The sequence below is a fragment of the Alligator mississippiensis genome, chromosome 7, assembly GCF_030867095.1.
Source record: "Alligator mississippiensis isolate rAllMis1 chromosome 7, rAllMis1, whole genome shotgun sequence".
In the NCBI taxonomy this organism is placed as follows: domain Eukaryota; kingdom Metazoa; phylum Chordata; order Crocodylia; family Alligatoridae; genus Alligator; species Alligator mississippiensis.
In genome coordinates this window covers 57,157,454-57,182,553 of record NC_081830.1, presented here as the reverse complement: position 1 = coordinate 57,182,553, position 25,100 = coordinate 57,157,454, and the positions used below count along the sequence as shown (strand labels likewise).

At 47.2% G+C, this 25,100-nt stretch overlaps 1 protein-coding gene and 1 long non-coding RNA gene across 2 annotated transcripts in view; one reads left to right on the top strand and one right to left on the bottom strand.

Moving 5' to 3' along the window:
• SLC9A9 (solute carrier family 9 member A9) overlaps positions 1-25,100 on the top strand; it is a 414,412-nt gene that overhangs the window by 177,316 nt on the left and 211,996 nt on the right. Inside the window, exon 9 of the mRNA XM_019491821.1 lies at positions 11,082-11,170. Coding sequence (XP_019347366.1) covers positions 11,082-11,170 — 89 coding nt within the window. The remainder of the gene's footprint in view (positions 1-11,081; positions 11,171-25,100) is intronic.
• Positions 18,227-23,617, bottom strand: LOC132251427 (uncharacterized). Its single transcript, XR_009463458.1, has 2 exons — positions 23,155-23,617; positions 18,227-18,854 (listed from the first exon to the last, which is right to left on the bottom strand). It is a non-coding gene; the product is annotated as an uncharacterized LOC132251427 (long non-coding RNA).

The window sequence follows — 25,100 nt, the reverse complement described above, 5'->3', positions numbered from 1 at the left end:
GTGGCTAGATGCCAGCCAGGCCAACAGACTGAGGCGGGGTGGGAGAGGGGGTTTAAACCCCACTTCCCCTGCTGCAAGGGACCGCCACTGGGGACTGCTTGGTAGAAGTGAAGCAGCCCCTGCTTGGCTTTTCTCTTGCTCCCCACTCAACCAGAGGTGTGGGGGGCATGGCCAGATGCCGGCCAGGCCAGCAAGCTGAGGTAGGGGAGAGAGGGGATTTAATCCCCCCTTCCAAACCACAAGGGACCTCAGCCCCCCTACCTCTCCCACCCTCTGCTCAAGCAGGGAGAAGGGGAAAAGCCAAGCAGGAGCTGCTTCGACCCTGCCAGGCAGACCCCAGCTGGGGTCCGATATGGGCTAGGGGTTTAAACCCCACTCCCGAGTTCCAGAACCCAGCTGAGGTTTGCCCTGGAGTGGGGGGGCAGCCCCTGCCACACTTCTGCCCCCCACCTATTCAAGGTGGGGAGAGGGCAGCCCTGGCTGGGGTTTTCTCCCTCAGTCAAGCAGAGAGCAGGGGGCATGGCCACACTGAGGCAGAGAGGCAGGGGATTTAAATTGCCCCCCACCTGAGCATGTGAGCCCAGACCTGGAGTGTAGCCACACACCTCTCCACTAGAACCAGTAGCAAGGGGGGGGGGGGGACAAAAGCCCAGCAGGGGCTGATTCCCCCAGCCAAACCCTACCTAGGGTCTAGGGCCAGGGAGGGGTTTTAAACCCCCTCCCTCAGCCTGCAAACCCTTGGCTTGGGTGTGGCCATGCGCCCAGCTCTCCACTCGAGCAGGGGGTGGAAACCTGGCAGGGGCTGCCCCCCTCCCCCCAAAGGCAGACCTGAGTTGTGATCCCGTGCAGCCAGGAAGGGCCTCCCCACCATGGGCGACTAGTGCCGCCTTAATCGGCGGGGCACATACCCTCCCAGCAACCAGTCAGCAACCGGGGGGAGGGGTCCCCCTGCACCTGATTGTGAGATGGCCAATCACTGCAGCCACTCCCCAGCTGGTGCTTGCAGGGTAGGCACAGGCATACCCACCTGCCTCTCCTTGCCCATCGCCTAAGCGGTGAGTGTGGCCAGTCAGGGGTTGCACCAGTGCTCTCAGGTCCATGCACCCCATACGCATTGCCACTGCTCCCCACCTCAGGCTACAAGCCCCTGGCTGGGGCATGGCCACATGCTTCTCCCCCACTCTTTGCTTGAGTAGGGGGCAAAACCCTGGCAGGGACTGCCCTCCCCCCCAGGGGAAGTGGGGGATAGAAGTCTGACAGGGGTTTCCCCCCCACCCCAGGCAAATGGGGGCTGGGGTCCCATGGAGGCCAGGGAGTGGGACTTAAAGCCCCGCTTCCCCTGGCTTCAGCATGCTAGCCCCAGGCTGGGGCTTGGCCACATCCCCTCCATTCAAGCAAGGAGGGGAGGAAAGCTTTGGAGGGTTTCTCTCCTCTCTTCCCTTTAGCAGTGGCAGAGAGATGTTCTCTAGCACCCCTCAGCTTCTGGTCTGAGCCACTGCAGGCATGTGTCTGCATTTCCAGGATCAGAAGTGAATGTGTGGTCGCTTGCTTCTCGGTTCAATCTACACAGCTTAGACTAACCTGCAAAGATTGAATCAATTCAGCCTCTGGCTTGTTGATTGCCTGTGCTTAGCCTAAAGGCACAGGTACATGGCAATTGAATTTGTCCAGCACTTTCCAAGATCAGGCTGTTATTGAACAAGAAAGACAGGGAAGTAATTTTCTTTTGCACATTTGCCCATCAGAGATAGTTATTCTCTCCTACTAATGATAAGTGAAGTAGCTTAAACTAGGAGTTGCCTCTTTTGAAGCACATGCTTCATATTAGCTTCACATAACTTTTGCCCTAACAACAGTTGCAGTTATTGATATTAACCTATTGTATGAAAGTCATACAAAACTGCTTTCATTACACCAAACAGTTAACAAGCATCGTTGTTTCTGTATGTTTCACATATGAAGCAAAAAGCATGTACCCTTGGGCATGCTGCTCTTGACCACACCCTACCCAGCTGTTCCCTTTCATAGTTTCATAGTTGGTAGGGTCAGAAGGGATCTGAGCAGATCATCAAGTCCAACCCCCTGCCATGGCAGGAAAGAGTACTGGGGTCAAAAGACCCCGGCCAGATGTTCGTCTAGCCTTCTTTTAAAGACCCCCAACATAGGAGCCAGCACCACTTCTCTTGGAAGTTGGTTCCAGATCCTAGCCACCCTGACAGTGAAGTAGCACCTCTTAATATCTAGCCTGAATCTACCCTCTGCCAGCTTGTGTCCGTTGTTTCTTGTAACTCCTGGGAGTGCTCAGGGGAACAGGGACTCTCCCAATGCCTGCTGGTCTCCCTTGACTAGTTTGTAAACTGCCACTAGATCCCCTCTCAGCCTTCTCTTATGGAGGCTGAACAGGTTCAGGTCCCTCAGCCTCTCCTCGTAAGACCTGCCCTGCTGACCCCTGATCATGCAGGTGGCCCTCTTTTGGACCCTCTCCATATTGACCACATCCCTCCTGAAGTGCGGCGCCCAAAACTGGATGCAGTACTCCAGCTGCAGCCTGACTAGTGTCGCATAGACAGGGAGGATCACCTCCTTGGACCTGCTTGAGATGCATCTGTGGATGCACGACAAGATATGGTTGGCCTTCCTGACCGCATCCCCACACTGTCGGCCCATGTTCATTGTGGCATCAGTGATGACTCCAAGATCCTTTTCTGCCTCGACACTGACAAGAAGGGAGTTCCCCAGCCTGTAGGTGTGCCGCTGGTTCTTCCTCCCCAGGTGCATTACCCTGCACTTGCCAGTGTTGAACCCCATCCTGTTCTCATCTGCCCACCTCTGTCACCTGTCTAGATCCGATTGCAGACTGTTCCTTCCTTCTAGTATACCCACTTCAGCCCACATCTTAGTGTCATCTGCGAATTTGAACAGGGTGCTTTTTACCCCCTCGTCCAAGTCACTGATGAAGATGTTGAACAGTACGGGCCCAAGGACCAAGCCCTGGGGAACCCTGCTGCCTACATCCCTCCAGGTCAAATAAGACCTGTCCACCAACACTCTCTGGGTGTGGCCCACCAGCCAGTTAGTGACCCATCTGACCATGTAGGCATCAACACCGCAGTCTCCTAGTTTCTTAATGGGAATGGGGTGAGAGACTGTGTCGAAGGCCTTTCTGAAGTCCAGAAAGACTATATCCACTGCAACACCAGCATCCAAGGACTTGGTGACCTGGTCATAGAAGGTCACCACGTTGGTTTGACAAGACCTACCCCTAATGAACCCATGATGATTGCCCCTGAACATAACCTCCCCTGCTGGCCCCTCGTGGACATGTGCCAGGATAATTCTCTCAAAAAGCTTCCCCAGGACCAAGGCAAGACTCACCAAGTTATTTCCAGAAACAAAAGGGAGAGACCTGCAAGTACTGCAAATCATTTTTGTTAGATAATACTTTCACTTCTAGTATGGAGGAGGCACCATGATCCTCCCTCCTCCCTTTTAGCATGGGCCAAATCTGGAAATGAGGCAGTAAAACCACAATGAGAGTGCATTGTCTACACTGCTGTTCTTGAGAATGCCAGAGATGGAAATTCCTAGAGTGGCAGCAGGAAGGTACTTCAGGATAGCTTCACCTCTGCTTTAGGTTTTCATACGTAAGAGCATTGTCTCTAGGGCTAAATACGGATAGTCAAAAAGGCAAAGGCTGAATTGATTCAGTCTTTGCAGGTTAGTCTAAATTCACTTTTGATTTAGGAAATGCAACCACATGCCTGCAGTGGCTCAAGCCAGGAGCTGGGGGTGCTAAAGCATGGACACCTACATAGCATGGGTTGTATGCTTTCTTCCTCTTCCTGCTGCCCCTGAGGTCTCTGGGATCCTGCAGTAGCAGGACTCTGCAGAGTTGCTCATCACTTCCTCTTCCTGCTTCCAGGTGCCTGTGGGATTTGTAGTCCAGAGTTGCAGCCAGCAGTAAGTAAGCAGGGCAGGGCAGGGCAGCTCCATCCTCAGGGGAAGGAAAGTGTAACCCCCCTCCCTGGCCCCAGGCCCCAGTAGGGGTTTGCTTGGGGGAGTGAGGGGGAGGCCAGTGAGCCAGCCCTCACTGTTCCAGCTAGGGAGCAGAGGAGCAAGGCCAGTCCTGCTCTCTAGAGCACACAGCCCAGACCAGCCCAGAGCTGCAAAATGATGGGATGATGGAGGACTGATTTAACTTGAACCAAGAAGGGGTCTGGGACAGAAGTTTCATAAACTGGTTTAACCTAAATCAGTTAAGTCTGATACTACACTCAACCAGCTTTGTTTTTAAACTAGTTTCAGACACTTTGAAACTGGTTAATGTGCACTGAACTTCTATTCTGTTACAGGTATAAACCAGTTTCTGATCACTTAAACCAGCTTATGTGTAACTTCTGTCCCTAGCCTAGAGGAGCAGAGAAGAAATGTAGCCATACTCCTAGACCTCAATTTCTTTTTTATCTATTATCAAAAAGGTGGTAAAGCTGGAGTTTAGCTACCTGCTAACAGATATGGTTCACATAGCTATCACTATTTGATTATCAGGTTTTGAGGGGGTGGGGGGGTTCTTGTTTTGTTCTGAGGTTTTTTTGCTTTACACTTAACTTTTCCAGTAAAATATCTTCAGGAAGACAGTTTCTGTTCCATTACACTAATGACTATTTACCAGAGTGAATTCCAACAACTTTTATTTGTAGACAAACCAGGAAGTATGCCCTTAATTTGGTAGGAAATCATTCTCACTGAAACAGGCATTTACATTTTTGGCTCCAGTATCTGAAGGTTTCATCAACTTTTAATGAAGAAAGAATTAGCAATAATTTTATAGATTTCATAGACATTAGGGCTGGAAGGGACCTCGGAAGATCATCGAGTCCAGCCCCCCGCCCAAAGGGCAGGAAGTCAGCTGGGGTCATAGGATCCCAGCAAGATAAGCATCCAGTTTCATCTTGAAGGTGTTCAATGAAGGCGCTTGAACGACCTCCGATGGCAGGCTGTTCCAGACCTTGGGGGCTCGGACACTAAAGAAATTCTTCCTTATGTCCAGCCTGAAACGATCTTGTAGTAGTTTGTGACCATTCGACCTCGTCATCCCTTGGGGCGCTCTGGTGAACAAACGTTCCCCCAGATACTGGTGGTCACCCCTGATAAACTTGTAGGTGGCCATCAGATCACCCCTGAGCCTGCACTTTTCCAGGCTAAAGAGCCCCAGGGCTCTCAGCCTGTCATCGTAGGGTCTGCTTCCCTGACCTCTGATCATGCGCGTGGCTCTTCTCTGGACTCTCTCAAGCTTCTCCACATCCTTTTTGAATTGTGGAGCCCAAAACTGGACGAAGTACTCCAGCTGCGGCCTCACTAAGGCCGAGTACAGGGGGAGAATGACGTCCTGGGATTTGCTTGAGAAGCATCTATGGATGCAAGCCAGCGTTTTGGTCGCTTTACTAGCCGCAGCATCGCATTGCAGGCTCATGTTCATCTTGTGGTCAATGATGACCCCCAAGTCTCTTTCTTCCATAGTGCTAGCCAACATAGCACTGCCGAGCCTATAAGGATGCTGCGGGTTTTTCTTCCCAAGGTGGAGAACCTTGCATTTATCGGCGTTGAACACCATCAGATTCTCGTCCGCCCACTTGCTGAGCCTGTCCAGGTCAGCCTGGATCACCCGCCTGTCTTCTGGTGTGGATGCTTTGGCCCAAAGTTTGGTGTCATCTGCGAACTTGGCCAGTCCGCTTCTGACTCCAGTGTCCACATCATTAATGAAGACGTTGAACAGTATGGGTCCAAGGACAGAGCCCTGGGGGACCCCACTGGTCACAGGACACCACGATGAGTGACTTCCATCAATTACTACCCTCTGGGTCCGACCCCGGAGCCAATTTTCCAGCCAGTGGATCGTGGAGGACCCAAGGCGACAATTGGCCAGTTTCTCCAAGAGACGATCATGGGACACCAGATCAAAGGCTTTTTTGAAGTCAAGATATATGACATCAATCTCATCTCCCTTGTCCAGGTGATAGGTCACCTGGTCGTAGAAGGAAATGAGATTGGTCAAGCAAGACCTACCCGCAACAAACCCGTGCTGGCTATCCCTTAAGATGTTGGCGTCGGCCAGTCCATTAAGGATGGCCTCTTTAATAAACTTTTCTAAGATCTTCCCCGGGATAGAAGTCAGGCTGATGGGCCTATAGTTAGCCGGATCCACTTTCCTCCCTTTCTTGAAGATAGGCACCACATTGGCCTTCTTCCAGTCTTCGGGCACTACACCAGAGCGCCAAGAGTTTTCAAAGATCCGTGCTAGAGGCTGGGCTATGATGCTCGCCAGCTCCTTGAGTACCCTGGGGTGAAGATTGTCAAGGCCGGCTGACTTGAAGGTATCCAGCTTCTCAAGATGTTCCTTCACGACGTCAGCATTAATGGAGGGCAGGGAATCGCCCTCACCCGGACTTCCCTGTCCCGTAGCGGGCATGGGCGTCCCATGGGGCTGATGAAAGACCGACGCAAAGTACCTATTTAATAGGTTGGCTTTTTCCTGGGCGTCAGTTGTCAGTTGCCCCATCTGGTTCAGCAGGGGTCCAACGTTGCCCCTGCTTTTCCTCCGGCTCCCCACGTATATGAAAAAGGACTTTTTATTGTCCTTGATGCTCAAAGCTAGCTGGAGTTCAGTTGCAGCCTTGGCTTTCCTGGTCTGCTCCCTACAGGACCGGACCAGTGCAGAATAATCCTCCTTGGAGGTGACTCCCATCCTCCATCCTTTGTAGGCCTTTCTTTTTAGCCTCAGGAGGTCTGCTAGGTCCCTGGAGAGCCAGGGGGGCTGCTGTGCCCTCTTGCTGCCTTTCCTCCGAGATGGAATAGACTTAGTTTGTGCATTGAGGATCACTCCCTTGAGGAGCAACCACTCTTGCATTGCCTTTGACACATGTTATAAAGGTGGTAGCAGTCTGGCATCAAACTGCATGATGGAAAATTAGGCAATTCTACTAATAAGTCTTTGGTAAAAAAAATTATAATAGCCTACTTTACATCCCATGCATAATGAAGAAAGCATTTTTCTGACAGCCTGTTTCCAGTCTTTAAAATCCAATTCTAATGCTTTCTCCAAAGAATTCCAGGCCTCATTTAATTTATCCCTCCAACTGTAAAGTTCCACGTTTGTCTTTTATGCTGTTTCTTTCATCTCTTTCCTTTGTAGCAGTATTAACATATCACTGGGCACCAACTCTCTTTAAGAGACATATTACAATAATTTTTATCAGCCTTTATAATGAATCTTACATTGTAAGAGCTATGGTCATACACACCAAGACTTGTTTTAGCAACATAAATTTCCTGCTACATTTATCTCACCTCCCTTGGAAATAAAGCTTTCTATAGTTTATGTAATTCCATTTGGCAGAATAGTATTTTGGAGCTCAGACCAGAAGCTTTCGGTGTTGATATGGTTGATACTGATCTCACTTATCCCAGTATCACACAGACATAACTGCACTGGTTCAATTTACACTTGGTGTGAGACTGGAATCTGGCTCCTTATTATACATGACACCAACTCAGTTCTCACATTACCACAGGAACTTGCAAAGAGATACTTAACCCACCCATAAGTAACTTTTATTTGGTAGTTATAAATCAATTTTAATAATCACTGTCAAGAAATAAAAGTAATTAAAAATGCAATAAAAATAAATTTAAAAACAAGACATTTATATTTCCGTTTTATTGCTGACACTGAGTTAACAATATTTAGAAACAATCGTACTTAGCCATAATTTTTAAACTGTATTTTCTTCTCTGAGCATGTATTTATACCAAATAAAGTACAGAAGAACACTTTAATAATGATAATTAACCTTAAGAATGTATACATTCCTATACCAAGTTTGTATGAGGAAATGCAGAACAGATCCCTAGAGCTAAAAGAGAACAGAGATCCATTTGGTTCAACATAAAGAGTAAATGCCCAGTGCTTGCTTAGGCACTGCTCTCTAATGACACTTGTGCTTTGGACCAGCTATTATTTACTGAGGGGATGAGCCATTGTGATGTGTAGAAAGAAAATAATAAAAAAGAGCAGTTAAAGCTCAGTAAAATTTCCTGTGGTTCCAGAGATTCTATATACTGTAGTTGAAATACTGTCAAGTGAATTTACAATATAAAGAGAACCTAGAAGCAAAAAGAATGTCTGCATTGCTGTGTGGGAAAATAGATTTGCTTTTTCATTTTCTCTTTGGTGGCAGTTATTCTTTGTGCCATAGTTCACCTACAGTCTTCTCTCCTAAAATACCTTTTTATTGCATTGGCTCTGGTGCTGTTCCTTGAGTTATTTCCAGAAATAAAAAGGAGAGACTTGCAAGTATTGAAAATCATTTTTGTTAGATAATACTTTCACTTCTAGTATGGAGGGGGCACCATGATCTGGGTACAGAAAAGGCAGCCCCTGCTATAATCAGGTCACAATATTAGTGAGCTGGGCCCATGCTTTAAGCCAGGTCCTACACAAAATTTATGAGAAGAGGCTGAGGGAACTGGGATTATTTAGTCTGAAGATAGGGGATGTAATAGCAGCTTTCAACTACCTGAAGCGGGATTACAAAGAGGATGGAGCTAAATTGTTCTCAGTGGTGGCAGATGACAGACCAAGTAACAGTAGGGGAAGTTTAGGTTAGATGTTAGGAAAAACTCTCTCACTAGGAGGGTTGCAAAGCACTGCAACCGGTTACTCATAGAGGTTGTGGAATCTTCATCCTTGGAGTTTAAGACCTGGCTAGACAAAGCCTTGGCAGGGATGATCTAGTTGTGGACAGTCCTACTTTGAGCAGGGAGTTGGCTTAGATGATCTCCTGAGGCCCCTTGCAAACCTCGTTTTCTATGATTCTATCTCGGGCCCATGGGCCAGATGTAGCCTGCTATGGGATTTTGTCCAGCTCACAGCAGGCCTCTCTGTCTCAGGCATGCAGCGGGATTGGGGCAGTGTGGCATCCAGACTCACTTTCTAGCAGCTCCAGCAGCAGCAGCTCCTTCTAGCTGCCACTGCCACCACCAGACTGGGCCCAGCTGCACAGGCACTCCAGCCCATCTGCCCTGCACCCACTGCTGGGAGTGAGACCCATGCCAGATGGGTTGGGGGCACTGGTGGGCAGAGAGTGGTACCTGGGATGGGTTGGCGGTGCCAGGATCACATGGCAGAGTCATGGGACGGTGACAGCACAAGGCCAGGGCCCGAGGCAGAGCTGTGATCCACTGTCCACATGTCCCTGAGACAGGTGCTGATTCTGCAGGCAGGGGCATGCTGGGAGTGGATTGCAGCTCTGCCCCAAGTCCCAGCCTTGTGCTGTTACTGCTCCAAGATCCCAGCCCTGACCTCTGCCTGCCTGTCCTACTCCCAGATGCAGCTCCCCATGCCCTCGCAGTCCCATCCCATCTGCCCAGCTGCAGACCGGATCTGCACAGGTCCTGGCTTGCCTCCATGGAGACCCCAGAGTTGCAAGGCTGTGACAGCGAGGAGCCAGGGTCCAGAACACAGCCGCAATCAGCTCCCCATATGCCACTGCCTGCGGAACCAGTGCCCATCACAGGGCCATGCAGGGAGCAGATCACGGCTCTGCCCTAGGCTCCAGCCCTGGCCCCGTGATCCTAGCCCTGGCCCCACCCGACCATCCCATTCCCAGATGTCGCTCCCCACCCACCTGTAGCCCCATCCCAGCTGCCTGGTCCAGCGTGGAGCAGAATCACTTAGGCTCTTCCAGCAAGGGCCCCCAAAGTGAGCTGTTGTGGGGAGGTGGTGACCCAGCTTGCAACAGCTCATCAAAACTCCCTGAGTGGCCCTCTGCCCCAAATAACTGCCAGTTATCTGTTGGTCTGGAGAAGTCTGTGAGGAAAGTGAGGGGTTAAACATCAGATGGAGTTAGGAAAGTGCCACCCTGCTTCCAGGTATAAGAGAGTGTAGGTGGTGTGCAGAAAGGGTAGAAAACAGCCTGTCTAAAGGCCTTAGTTTATGTCTGCACTGCAAATTGGTTCACACCTGAACCCTGAGTAAAACTTTCAGGCTTGGGCTTTATTGTCCCCAGGATATGAAGACAGGGGCTTTCAATGAGCATGAGCCTGAACTCTTGCCTATCAAAGCAGGATCTAAGATAAAACAACGCAAAGCTTACTTTTCCTGAGATTTTTTATAGTCACTACTGACCTCTTCTCATTTTTTTTCCTTTCTTCCCCTGAGTATGATCCCCTTGGTTTATCTATATCCCATGTTAATAGGATATTTAATGAGTTTGATTATTTTAATCATAATACTGCATTTACTATATGTTGTTCAATGGCTGTGAGCATTCTAGAGGCAGGGAGAGATGAGAGGAAGAGATACTTTGAAAATAAAATAATATAAGGTGATATGATTATATTCCTGTCAAAGCTGCTACTCCTGCTCTCTCCTCCTGACCTTCCACAGGCTGGGGAAAGATAATTACTGCCACTTGGTTACAGTCACTGACCCAGTCATTCTGGGAGACAACTTGTCCCCACTGGAATGGTTTCTTAAGCACTATTTGTTTGCCTTGCAGGTTACATACTGCTTATAATAAAACAAACAGTCATGCAGAAGCCAAATCACCTTCACATGGTGCACTCATTCATACCCACTGTTTAAAACTGCATTCAGAAGAAGTAAAATTAAGATTTTTTTTCTCCTTGCTTTGTGTCCAATGCCATGATTTTATTACTTTCTGTTTTTATTTTAAAATTGTTTTATAGTATTGGATAAGTGTCAGTCATATTGTGATCAGGGATTTTATATAAGATTATCGTGCTTTATTATTCTATATTTTCCATAGATGGCAAATAAAATACCTGGATTTCATTTTGTGGGGGGAGAGTGGAGAATTAAAGACCAGCTATGATTTTTATTAAAGCAAATTCTAACTGACTTGAAACATGTTATTATAAAATATACTGTACCATTTCCCTATTACAAAAAGCTTTTAATACAGTCAAATTAGTTTTTTTGTGTACACTGATCCTACCCCCCCGATTACTGTAAGAAAAAATATAGAAGCAGCTAACACTGGCCTTTCTTTGAATTTCAGGAATTGTTGCAGTCCTTTTTTGTGGAGTCACGCAGGCTCATTATACTTACAACAATTTGTCACCAGATTCCAAAATGAGAACTAAACAGGTAGAGTAAAAAATAACTGACTTTATCTGTTCTGCTGGTATAATGAATACACATGCACACACACATACACACATGCACGCATACACATGCATGCATATGTGCACACATGCACACACACACAGCCAATATAGCTTAAAGGGCTTTCATTAATGCAAGGAAAATAGCTTATACCTTCATTAAGAAGAAGAGTAGAGATTGTGCCAGGAAACACATTAACAGAACATAAACAGAAAATAATGATTTAAAAAATCTATTATTACTAAGAAAACAAAAAAACTAAATGTCAATCTACATCAAGTACAGAACAGATAATGAGTTATGCTGTCTTCCTTCGGAAAATGCTGCAAGCCTTAGGAAATCTAAAAGCTGTGGTGAGTAAGGAGGGAGCTGTTCAAGATCCATCTGTATCTTTTTGCAAATGTGATCTGGGAACTATGTGGTCCAGCCTATAGTTTTCAGAGTTGACAGATGTTTCTTTCTTTGATACATCTGCAGCAAAACAAAAAACATTTTTTTTTTTTTTGGGGGGGGGGGGGGGGGTTCTTAGCATTTAAAACGGTTACCCTCCATAATAAAATATTTCAGTCCTTCCAAACATAAGTAGTTTGGATAACCTGGAGCCATTTTCAGGATTGAACTTTTGTGCCAATAATGCCAAGAATGCTCTGCAGCACATCAAAAGACTTATGTTAAACTGCCTAGTGGCAGCTACACACCAGGGAGGCATAGCAAATACTAGTGCCCTTCAACCTAGAGTTTCCTCACCCTGACAATTTGACTGTGAAGATCTTCCACATCTGCTAGTTTTACTTTTGCGGCATTTTCTTTCAGAGAAGGGATATTATTTTATAATTTGGTTCTTCTGCATAAATTTATACCTACAAAAACATTGTTTAAAAAAAAAAAAAAGAAATGTCTTTGTCATAAGCTCATTTCCCCCTTGCTGCATTTTTTTCCTGTTTCTTTACATCTAGAATGGTCTCCTTCATACCAGTTTTCAGAGAACTTGCCAGACAGCTTCCCTCTTCTTTCAAAACCCTTCTCAAAGTGCCTTCCTCCTGTAAAGACTTTAAAAGATTAAAAGTTCTAGATTTTTCCACCATCTTCACTGCAGAGTGGCAGACTAGTTTTCTAAATTTCTATTTTTGTGTATATTCTATTTTAGTTGTGACTGAAGTAGTTCGTTAATTAATTGGGGCAAGGCAGGTTCTTTTTTTTTTTTTCCTTTTTTTTTTTTTTTAACTTGTAAGGCATTTTAACTTGTAATCATGTCTGTTGTTCCCAATTACTTCCAAGTGCTGTACTGGGTATGATTAGAAGATTATTATGAATAACTGCAAACATCATTGGGTTTAACTTAGTTTAACACTTAAGATGCAAGAGCTCCAATTGTAAATTCCAACCAAAAGTCTTACCTTAACTTGTCAGCTTACATGTATAAGCTTAGCTGCTTCCTAACCATCTCTGAAACTACTTCTAAATGCAATTTACATCCATAGAAAAGACTTTTTTTAAAAGCTTCAGAGGAAAATGAAGTAATTGGCCCCCTGGGAGTCAGGATCACTTCAAAATCCTTTGCCTTTGAAGGGAATCTCTCCCAAAAACAATGTGAATTGTTGCATCAATTAATTAAAGCCAAAGGGACACATCAAGGCCCTCAAGAATTCTTCAAAGTGGTGGTGGTATTCAGCCTATGCAACTGGATAGGGCTCACATACCCAACCTGCCCAGAAGTTCACAGTTCTAACAATAGATGTATCAAAAATTACTCATTCTGTCAGCGCACTGACAGCACACCTCCTCCATGCTTCTTTTCTATCTTCCTAACTCTCTCTGGGTTAGCATCTGCACTACAGACTACTGGAGGCAGTGCCCTAGCTGCTGGGCCTGCTGTGCTGGGCAATATTACATCCCCAACATCTTTCCTTGGCAGCTGGGTGTTTTCAGGGGTATATCTAAGTTCGGAAACTATAGGGGTGAAGTTGAATATTCATTTAGACCATACTAACTGTGAAATGTTAAACGGTGTCAAAGTTAGGATGTGCTGTGAGCAGCCACACTTTAAGAGTTCATATCATTCCTTGCCTTTACAGCTCTGACTTGCCATTAAAGAGCTGGTGAGTAAGGATGTGGTTAGAAGCGAGGAAACCTGGGGGGACAGCTGGGAGTTGTGTTTCCTGGGATGCTGGAGGACTTCAAATTGCTTGTTTTATCTCCGTGGAGCAGGCTGAAGTTACCCTAACACAAGCTAGATAGCATTACCAAGAGTTAGCCCTTGCCTGAAGTGGCACTTTGAGACACTCAGGATGCATACAGATGGGCATGGACAGTTCACCTTGTGCCGCCACTTCTTGTCCCCAGGGAATGCCCATGCCACATGCGCTTTGCCATGTGGCAAGTTGCCCCAGGTGGCATAGGGGAGACTGAGGCCAGCACTGTGCTGGCCCCAGCAGCCTTACCTGGGGTCCTGGGGGCTTCCCAGAGCTGCAGCTGTGGTGATCCTGGCAGGCAGAGCCTGGTCAGCAGCTGCAACAGAGCTCCAAGTGGCCTGGGTCCTCTTTTTGGGTGCACTGTTTTGGGGGGGTTGCTTTTTTTTTTTTTTTGACCCCTGGATATCCAGCAGTCAAAAAAAAATGGGGGGGGGTCCGCGGGGGGAGGGCGCAACAGAGCAGCGTACACTGAGGCAGCATGCCTTTGCAGCGTGGAGAGCTCTAGACTGTGCGGTATGTCACACTACAAACGTGTTTGCAGTGCCACATAACGCATGACTGCTCCCATATGGATGCACCCTTAGATGGTACTTAGCATTAGTTTAATGAGCTTCAATATGCAGATGTGCCTTTAGTGTGGTCTAAGTGTAACAGGCAACTTCACCCTTGTTACAAGTGTCTGGGAAGTGATAAAGTTCTGCTCATCTCATCTCATCTCACATAAGGTACTGCAGAACCTAGGGCTGACTCAGCTAGGAAGCTTTGGTACTGTTCTCTTCTGGCCAGAGATTTGTTTGAAACAATGACAGGAAGTTGTACTGCCTTTCATGATGAAGGCATTATATCCAGTTTCCACAGACTCCATTTCAAATTTCTCAAGACTGCCTGCTACTCAGCATTTACAGTTGGGTGAATATTCAGGTCAATGAAACTGGGTGGTATGATAAGAAGCCTATAATATTGTATAGCAAACTGTCTTAATAATTTTGGCAATCCTTATACAAATTGAATTTAAAAAAGGAAGCTTTTCTTAGTGTGGAGTCTTGTGAACCACAGCTACAATTCTGAGTGTACTGGAGAACATTTCCTGCATCCTAGGTTTCTTTCTCTTTGCTCTTCATACTGTAGCTTCAGTGTCTGTACCGGGAGTGGGCAACGTCCTGCCTGCAGGTTGGATCAGGCCCCCTGCAGTCTCCATTTCCCAGCAGCCCTGGCTCCCAACTGGTCTCCATGAAGACCCTGAGACTGTGTGGGCATGACAGCATAGGGCCACAGAGCTGGGGCAGAGCACGGCCCTGCACTCCCAAGGTCTCCATGGACACCATCCAGGGGCCATGTGTGGCTAAGTAGGACAGCTGCACTAGGGCCAGGGTCACAGCTGGGCCCAGGATCTTGCAGCAGTAACAGCATAAGGCAGGGCTAGGGCAAAGCCATGATCCTGTCCCTGAATGTCCCTGCCTGCAGAAGCCACACTCATTGCAGGGGCATACAGGCAGCAAAAGGAGCATGGCTTCCACAGCAGGCATGTGCAGAGGGGAATGTGGCTATGCCCTGGCCCTACTCTGTGCTGCAACCACTGGCAGATCCTGGGCTGTCCTAGAGCAGCTATCTGCCCAACTGCACACCCTACCTGTGTGGCCCCTGGCTGGTCTCCATGGAGACACCAGGGGAATGGGGCCGTGACAGCATGAGGCTGTGCCAGTCCAGTCCACGCCACAGAGCCTTGGTCCTATGACCCCTCACTGTCATTGCCCCATGCTGTCATGCCCATGTGCTCCCGGAGTCTCCATGGAGCCGGGACTGCTAGGAAATAGAAAATCTGCCATTTTGTCCAACTCCAGTCTATACCAATGCCTTCAGTGCTAAGAGAATAAACTCAGGAAACACTTTTCTAAGCTCTTTCCATTTTGATACATTAAGTCAAGCAGGGAAGGGAAGGACCCATGCCATATCTCTTTTACCTGCAGAAACTCAAGGACTCTTCACAGAGTCTGCATATCTCTGAAAAGGATGAGGAAGAGCTAAGAAGCTTTCCTCCAATAGGTCTAAGATTTTTTTAGACTTGGACAGATATTTCAGATTTCCTGTTTCCATTTAAGTGTTTCAAAGAAAATACATTAGAGTGATGTCAAAAATCCATATATCACTATTAATCAGGTACATAGGTAAATATCAATATTACCACTTGAAATGCCTGCCATTTTTCTGCCTTTTCCTCTAGGAAAAAATAGCGAATATAGGCATCTGGAATGTTCACCCTGTCTGCAACAACTGCCCTTGGAGAGGAAAGGGAAGAATAGTCTTTTCTTCCTCTGCTCCCACTGGCATTTTCTTTGCTTTTCTCTACCTCAGCAATAAGAGCAAATGCAATTTCAAAAGTATCTTGTGTACTCATATTCCTGTAGGTACCATTTGCAGCAATGCCCTTAATGTTTCAGAATTACAATGCATCATCCAATTCTTAAATTTTCCTCCTGGTCAAATGCTACAGAGCTTTTGGCAGCCATTGTGGATTGTTGTTCTACCAACATCATCAACTGTAACCCAATGGTGCAAGATGGTTTTAAAGAGGTTAATATATGCTACAGTTGAGCTTAGCTTGGATGGTTTTTGTCCTTTGCTTTCCACTTACATGCAGTTCAAAAAGTAATATTTTGAGCTTTTATCAGTTGGTTTCTGCTTCTAGAGAGTGGGTTATGGCTCATTTAATCATGGTGTAGCAGTGATTGCAGCTAGCTTTGGATTTTTTTCTGCTTCAATGCAGTGTAACTAAAATAAATTATTTTCTACTGCTACTAAATATCATTGTCTGCATGCTACATTGTATAAAGAATAACAGATTTTTATTCTGTGCTCACTACTAGCTACATATAGGTCATCCCTAAATAGCTCTGCCTGCACAAGGTATCTCTGGTTGGGAAGAAGGAGAAGAGAAGGCGATTCAGTTGTGGTTTAATATGTAGTTAATTGATTTTGGTAGAGTTAATCTTTACACTTATGTTTTTAATTGTAAAGTTATTACTCAATTTTTACCCAGTCCCATTTGCCTTAATTGAAGCCAAGTGGAAATTTGTCAGAAAAAAAAAATAGAAATAAACTTAGGGCCCCTCTACACATGCAGGTAAAGGCATGATGGGATCTAACACATGATCCACAAAATTGTGCCTCCTGCCATGCCATACACATGTGTCAGGAGGCATGATTGTGGGAGCCACCATCAGATCCTATTACACCTTATTGCTGATACAAGGGAAACCCAGGATCGTCATCCCAGACTCCCCCTGCACCAGCAAATAGCAAGCTCCTGAGGCTGAGTCCTGCAGCTGATGGGACTCTCAGCCCCAGCAGACATGGGGCACCCCCACAGCTGAGAGATAGCAGCAGCTGTGGTCTCCCAGCTGTGGGGACATAGGCTACATGTGAAACTTAAAGTGGAATAGAAACCAGCTATAAAGTTATTACACATTTTCAAACAATAACTTTATAGCTAGTTGGACCTTTTTAAGGTGCTGTTGTCCCCAAACAATGGTGAGTTCTTGCCCGGTGCGCTTGTGCCAATAAACACACAGGGTTGAAGGATCCAACTTAATCTTTATTTCTGCGCAGAAAGTGGTGCTTGGCAATCGTTCGCAAAGCAAGCACCCCCACCCCAGTGGGCGTCTGCCTTATATAGCTACGTAACAGGTTAAACTTGCTGATGTGACGAAATGTATAGCAAGCCCAGCAAGTAACCCCCCTTCCAGCTCCCCCCCAAGTAAACCCCCTTCCAGCTCCGGACTTTGTTGATACAGCTTTCCTTCTAGCGAGGCCAGCAATTAAGCAACTAAGCAACAAGCGATCTCTCCCAGCCTAAACAACCTACTCTATGCCCTTGGTTAGATAAAATACTTTTCAAACATACAAAGCTGTTCCTGAAGTAGAAAATGCATAGTGAAAGTTCAGGGGTACCCATCAAATCCCCACTTCGAGACTATGGCCCTTATGGAAAAGGCCCATAGTTCTCGACTATCTTTTTCATCTCCAGAAATCTTTTTGCTTTCTCCCGATTGTTTTGGATCGGGTTTGTAACTGATGATTTTATAAACATCACATGGTGAACGGGGGAAGAAATTGATTTCTTGAGTATCTCACAACACTTTGGCGCACACTGTATCCCACAACAGATCATCAAGAAAATACCCATACTTGCCACAATTAATAGGAAAATTTGCTTAAGCCATGAAAGATTAGGGAGCCAAGAAGTAAGCTATGAGAAGTCGAACCCTTCCCCTTGCTTAATGTGGGACAGAACCTTTTTTTAACTTCTGCACTTTTGACTCTATCAACTCGGAGTTATCTGTCAAATTAAAACAACACATTTCCTCGAACTCTTCACATCCGTGGTTATGCCTCAGCAACAGGTAATCTATGGCTGCTCTATTTTGCAGAGTAGCTCCTCTTAGTTCTTTTATTTCAATATTGAGGGCAGCTAGGGCCTGTGAAGTTGTATTTAGGCCCTTTGCCAGGGCACAGGCCACCTTACCAAGCTGCCTCTCAGCATTCACTACTAGGCCTGGCACCCCTACTAGGAAAACTGCTAAGGACACTACCTCGGCCTCACTCAGGAGGTTTATGTCACTATCACAGGATTTATCTAGCACCTTTGAACCTCTCCGGTGACGCTTACTAGAGGTCTTAGGCATACCTGGTAGCTAGACAGCCAACCGGCCTAGAGCACAAGGCCCTCCTGTGGCATTGGCTGGGATATATGAATAGGCAGTCTTCCCACGAAGGAGGAACCGCCCCCGGGGTAATATAACATGAACGTAGTTGTAAGATACATTAGTCATGTCTGAGCAATTGAAAATTTTTGTTTTTTCTGTGGTAATGGTTCCCCACATGGAGTTGTTAGTGTAATTGATTGGACCTCCTATTCCCCCAGATGTGAACCAAGTCTGATTCCGGAGTGCTTCCATTGGAGTGGGCACCCCTATAAGGCATGACGTGAAAATATCATTAACCGATATTTCACCTGCCAAACAAAAATGAGTGACATTTAATACGTCCTTTGCCAAATGAACCCACACATTTTGACTCTTATCAAATTTTTGATGCACCAACCCCTTAGACTCTAGAAACATTATACCTACGCAAAGAACTATTTTTCACATGGTTGACGTTTAAACAGAAATTTAAGTCCTTTTACTGGCTCTGCTGTCCAACGGTGTCCGTTTGTGTCGGCTTCCGATGCGACACTCTCAGCAACTTCTCCTGCAGGTGGTACTTCTGGTGTGGCCTTCACCCGAATGTAGTGTATTCACGGTTTTACCCCCTGAACCTTCACTGCAGCGTGAGTAGTAAGAATCACAGGATACGGTCCCTTCCACCTGGGCTGAAGCGGCTCGTCTTTCCACGTCCAGACCAGTACCTTGTCTCCGATCTGGAACTTGTGGACTGGTGTATCTAGAGGGAGTGGAAGTCATTCCTGGACATACCTGTGGAGAGAAGACAATACAGCAGACAAAGAATACAAATAATCTTTTACCCAACCTTCCCCTTTTACATGTATTTGATTCCCATGCGTCACCACTGGATTCTTAGGATATGGCTTGCCATACATTAATTCAAATGGACTAACTCCCAATTTAGCTCTAGGGGCTATGTGCACTCTAAGCAAGGCAAGAGGCAGAGCTTTGGGCCATTTCACTGAGTCTCCTGGCAAAGTTTAGCCAGCTGTCTTTTTAGAGTCTGATTCATTCGTTCCACCTGTCCACTTGACTGCGGTCTCCATGCAGTGTGAAGGTCCCATTGTATCCCCAGAGCCCGGGAAACTGCCTGGGTCACTTCTGACACAAAGTGTGGCCCTCGATTTGAGGCTAATCCCTCCGGGATTCCGAATCGTGGAATCATTTCTTTTAGAATCACCGGACCACTTCCTTTGCTTGGTTGGTTCGGCACGGGAAGGCCTTAGTCCATCCAGTGAGAGTGTCCACAAGCACTAACAGGTATTTGTAGTGTCCCTTCCTGGGAACTTCAGAGAAATCTATCTGTCAATATTCTCCTGCTAATAGTCCTTGCCTTCCTGCTCCTGGTGGAGGTTTGGGGGAAATCTTAGGATTGTTGACACAACAGACAGGGCATCTACGCACTATTTGTTCTGCTGTTTTTCTCATCTTAGGTCCCACTACAATTCTTTGGAGACCTTGGGTCATGGCGTCAGCTCCCGTATGGGTGCTCTGGTGGTACTCTTGGAGCACTTTGCTAAGAATCAGTTTTGGCATCAGGACTTGTCCCTCAGGCAAAACCCACCATCCATCTTGTTGTTCTTTGCTTCCCAGTTTCTCTGCGAGTTGGTTCTCTTTTTCAGTATATTTGGGAGGTTCCTCAGGTAACATTACCTGAGGCATCAATGCCAACATTTGAGTCTCTTGAACTTGTCCTCTAGCTGCCTTTTTCGCCACAGCATCTGCTCGTCGATTTCCTTTAATAACGTCAGCATCTCCCTTTTGGTGGGCCTTACAGTGCACCACAGCTACCTCCAGTGGTTCCATCACGGCTTCAGGTAGTTTCAGGATCTCTGTTCCATGCTTTACTGGGCTTTCACTTGCCGTTAAGAGTCCTCTCTCTTTCCATATAGCTCCGTGGGCGTGTAAGACTCCAAAGGCGTACTTCGAATCCGTGTATATAGTGGCTATCTTTCCTTTTGCCAAATGGAGAGCTCGGGTCAGCGCAATAAGCTCAGCTCTCTGTGCAGAGGTATTTGGAGGCAAGGCGTTTGCTTCCACGGTATCCCATGATGTAACCACGGCATATCCCTCCTTTCGGGTTCCATTGTCCATGAAGCTGCTTCCATCTGTGTAGAATTCAAGGTCTGCATTAGGTAGTGGGGCACCTTTAAGATCCGGCCGGCTAGCATACACACTCTCAATAGTTTCAATGCAATCATGCTGTAATCCTTCGTTTTTGCTGCAATTAACAAATCATCCACATACTGTAACAGGGTTCCTGATGTCCCTTTGTCCCACTTCTGAAGGTTGGTACTTAAGGCAGTGCTGAAAATAGTGGGACTGTTCTTAAAACCCTGAGGCAAAACTGTCCAGCACAATTGGGTTTTTCTCGTAGTATTCGGGTCTTCCCACTCAAATGCAAAAATCTCTTGGCTGTCTCTTTCAAGTGGGATGCAAAAGAAAGCATCTTTCAGATCCAGGACTGTAAACCACTGTTCCTCTGCAGACAAAGTAGTCAGCAAAGTATAAGGGTCCTTCACCACCGGATGAAGGGTCATCGTGACCTTGTTCACGGCTCTGAGGTCCTGCACGAAACGATACTCATTACTGTGGGGTTTCTTTACAGGCAAAATGGGGGAATTGAAAGATGATTGACACTCCCGAAGTAAACCATATTTAAGGAATCTCTTTATCAATGGTTCCAGACCTTTCCAAGCTTCTATTTTCAATCGATACTGTGGCGCCCTGGGTGGAGTAATTCCCAGCTTTAAATCAATGCTTACAGGGGTGGCCAGTTTGGCTCTTCCTGGCTTCTCTTCTGCCCATACCCATGGTACTACAGCGTCTTCTACTTCTGGGGGAATTCTCCCTTCCTCCCCCTCCTACAATAGGAGGCACACCTGAGCTTTCCAGGCTTCCTCAGTTGGTATCTTCATAGTAATTTTCCCCTCTGAAAAGGTCAATTGGGCCTGCAATTTGCACAGCAAATCCCCCCCAAACAAAGGTATGGGGCACTCAGGCATATACAGAAACTGATGAGACACTTTCTTTCCTCCCAATTTGCATTCCATGGGTGGCACAAAAGGACGATATGGCCGGTGGCTCCAATTATGGGGATCTTGGTTTTTGATAAGGGTCCTTTAATATTGGTTACAACTGAATGCGTGGCTCCACTATCTACTAGAAAGTCAATAAGTTCTCCCCCTACTTGCATTTTAACCAGGGGCTCGTTGGGGGAGACAGAGATTACTTCAGTGTTAGCCCCCGGTCCCCGTCACTCCTGGTCAGAACCATCCAACATCAACAATCTTTCTTCCTCCTATCGTCTCTTCTTCTTCCTCTTGGGGCACTCATTTTTTCAATGCCCTTCCTGCTTGCAAATAGCACACTGATTAGGTCCCAACCTGGGACCCTGGCCGTAGCCTCCCAGAGCATAGCGCACGCCTCCTCTATGCCCTCTACTTCCCCTGCCTCGTCCACGACTCCTCTGATCTACAATTGCCACTGCCAACAACGATGCTTGTAACGATGCCTGTGCCTTTATTCTCTTATCTTCCCTTTTCTCCTTAACCTGATCTCTGTTGGAGTATACTTTATAAGCAATCTCAATCATTTGGCTGATGCTCATTCCAGCTGCTCCTTCAGTCTTCTGTAGTTTTTTCTAATATCTGGGGCTGACTGTCCTATAAACAGTGTGTTAAACATCTTGGCATTTTCTGGCAGCTCCAGAATATTTCTAAATCCCATTTCTAAATCCGTCCACTGTCTGACTGCCTCGCATAACCTCTTATAAAAACTGGATGGATCCTCCTCCGGACCCTGCTGCACTTCGTACAATTTAGACAAATTTTTCTGCTTGGGGATAGCCTCCCGGAGAGCAGCCAGCACAAACTCCTGATACAGCTCTAACTCCCTCCGGCCCCCTCGGGTGTTGGGATCCCAGTCTTGATTTTTCTTAGGGCAAAGTTCATCTACCTCACCGGCTGGGTGATGCTGCTGTGCTATCGTGCGTGCTTTCTCTAAGACCAACCTTTTTTCTTCTGGAGTCAGAAGAGCGGCCGGTAAGGCCTGAATATCTATCCAGTTTGGTTGGTGGGTGAGGAAAATAGTAGAGAACAACTGTGCCATTGCCTCCGGATTCTGGTGATATTGGCCCATAGACTGTTTTCAATTTATCAAGTCTGCTGTGCAGAATGGCACATGGACAAAACCTGGTTCACCCTCAGGACCCACCGCTTGTCGTAAAGGGGCCTGAACTACTGGTTGGGCCCCTGATCGTAAGCGACTTGCCACAGGGCTAAATGCCCCATCTCCTACAGTCCCCTCTACCACCAGATTGCTACCATCCGCATCCGCCGGACCTGGGGACGGCAACCCAAGGCTGTCAGGGGAGGTGTCGGACGACAGACTGGACGAGCCAGCCGGGAGTCCCTGACAAGCCGTTACAGGTGCAGTGAAAGTCCCCTGTGGTGACGCATGGCTCACAGGATGAGATGGGGGAGCTGTGGGAGCAATTAGCAACTGCACGTCTCCCTCCTCCGGCTCCTTTGGACATACTGTGGTGACCCCCTGCAAAGCCATTACCCCACTTCCCCTAAATATCCCACACAGCTTCTGCGTAACCCCATCCCCATACAAAGTCATATATGCCTCTACATAAAGCATCTCATCCCACTTCCCTTGGCGCCTACAAAACAACTGTAACTGCAAGATTGTGTTATAATCCAAAGACCCATTCTCCAGCCAGGCTGCACCATCCGCAAGTTGGTACTGTGGCCAACATGTATTGCAATACCGAATCATCTGTTGTTTTGTCATAGGGTCACTTCCAAACTTTGGCCAGTTTTTCAAAATGCATCCTAAGGGACTGCAGGGTGGAATCTTGGACTGGTTACTTCCCATTATCCAACTACCGGACGGCGACCGCCGCTCAGCCTCAGAACCAAACTGATTAAAGGGAGTTCACGGGGCTGCCACCCGATCTCACTCGCCTAGGGCATCTATACGGTCGGAACTTTCAAAGCCGTCTCTTTCCCAACCTGCCCAAAATATGGAAAGAAGTACTCACCAGTCCGTTGAAACCTCCCTTGCCCCACCTGATTAAGTTGGTCCTTCGAGCGTTGCGCCGTTGTGCCCCTCCACGACTCCGTCAGGCAACCAGGAGACGGTCAGACCTCCGACAAATAAGGTCGGTGGCACCTGGCCCTCACGCCGTCCACAGTTGTTGCCGGAGCCGAAGAGGTGGACCGGGCAAGGCAGTCAGCTAGGGTCCCATCTGGGTCGCCAGAAATTGCTGTCCCCAAACAATGGTGAGTTCGTGCCCGGTGCGCTTGTGCCAGTAAACACACAGGGTTGAAGGATCCAACTTAATCTTTATTTCTGCGCAGAAAGTGGTGCTTGGCAATCGTTCGCAAAGCAAGCACCCCCACCCCAGTGGGCGTCTGCTTTATATAGCTACGTAACAGGTTAAACTTGCTGATGTGACGAAATGTATAGCAAGCCCAGCAAGTAACCCCCCTTCCAGCTCCCCCCCCCCAAGTAACCCCCCTTCCAGCTCCGGACTTTGTTGATACAGCTTTCCTTCTAGCGAGGCTAGCAATTAAGCAATTAAGCAACAAGCGATCTCCCCCAGCCTAAACAACCTACTCTATGCCCTTGGTTAGATAAAATACTTTTCAAACATACAAAGCTGTTCCCGAAGTAGAAAATGCATAGTGAAAGTTCAGGGGTACCCATCAGTGCCGTAGTGAATTTGAACATGTAGCCGGTCTAAATTAATTGTGTGATTAATCAGGGAATTGTGTAGTAGATGTACCATGTAGAGGGGGCCATAGTAAAAACTGAAAAGGAACTGACTTTGTTCTAAATTGGTTATAGTTGATTAGAACATCTCCTCTGCTTATTTAGGCTAGGGACAGACATTACACATAAACCGGTTTAAGTGATCAGCAGTTGGTTTAAACCTGGAACAGAACAGACATTTAGTACATATAAACCAGTCTGAAAATGGCCAAAACTAGTTTGAGTTAAACCTGGTTGAATATAGGATCAGACTTAACTGATTTGGCTCAAACCAGTTTATGCAATGTCTGTCCCAGACTCCTTGCTGGGCTGAGCAGAGCTCTGCTCTTCTGCTCTCTCTAGCTGGAGCAGGGGCAGGGTGTGGCCAGATGCTGGCCTGCCATGGCCCCTGAGGCAAATTCCTCCCTCTCTCTTCCCATTCCACTGTCAAACTCTGCAGCTGGGGTTTGCCAGTCCCAGCCACACCTCCACAGCTTGCCTGCAACCAGGCAGTGATAGAGTTAACTCCTTCCTGTGTCCCCTCTCTCTCCCCAGAAGCCCTGGGGGTTTGGCTGCAGTCTACACAGCTTGCCTGCAGCCAGGCAGGGAGGGGATTCAATTCACAGCATGTCCCAGAGCAACAGGGGGGGGGGGGGGGGGGAGCCCAGAGCTAAGACCTGCAGAACCAGACTGAGAGGTGGGAAGTGTTGGCAAAGACCTGACAATCATCACACATGCTGGAGATGTAGTTAAGGGAAGTTGCAGACAACTTCACCAAAGAATACATTTACATTAGAAAGCAGAACATGTAAAAGGTGGGAATACCTAAGCAAAGCCTTTCTGAATGCCTGGCTATAAGGAGAGACTGCCCTCAGGATTAGTAAAACTAATTCCTGTCTTCCTGGTTTACATTTTAAATTAGATTAAGTTGCGTATGCTGTGTTTTACTGGGCTGTATCTTAGTTTAGGCAAAGATTTTTGGTAGTTCCCTGGTGTATGTTTTGCAAATTGCTGTCTTCAATACATGCTTGCTTCAGAGAAAGGACTGTTTCCCCATCCCCACTCCTCAGCCTGGCAGCAGCTGCCTCCTACCCCTCCAGGCTGGTGACCAGCTTCTTGTGTGTTGTGCTAGCCTTGGCTGGCTCCTGACCATGCTCCCTCCGCTCCAGCAGGGAGGGGTGAGCGCCTTGGAGAGCCTCTCTCTTCCCTCCCCTTTGGCAGCGGCTGGAAGGC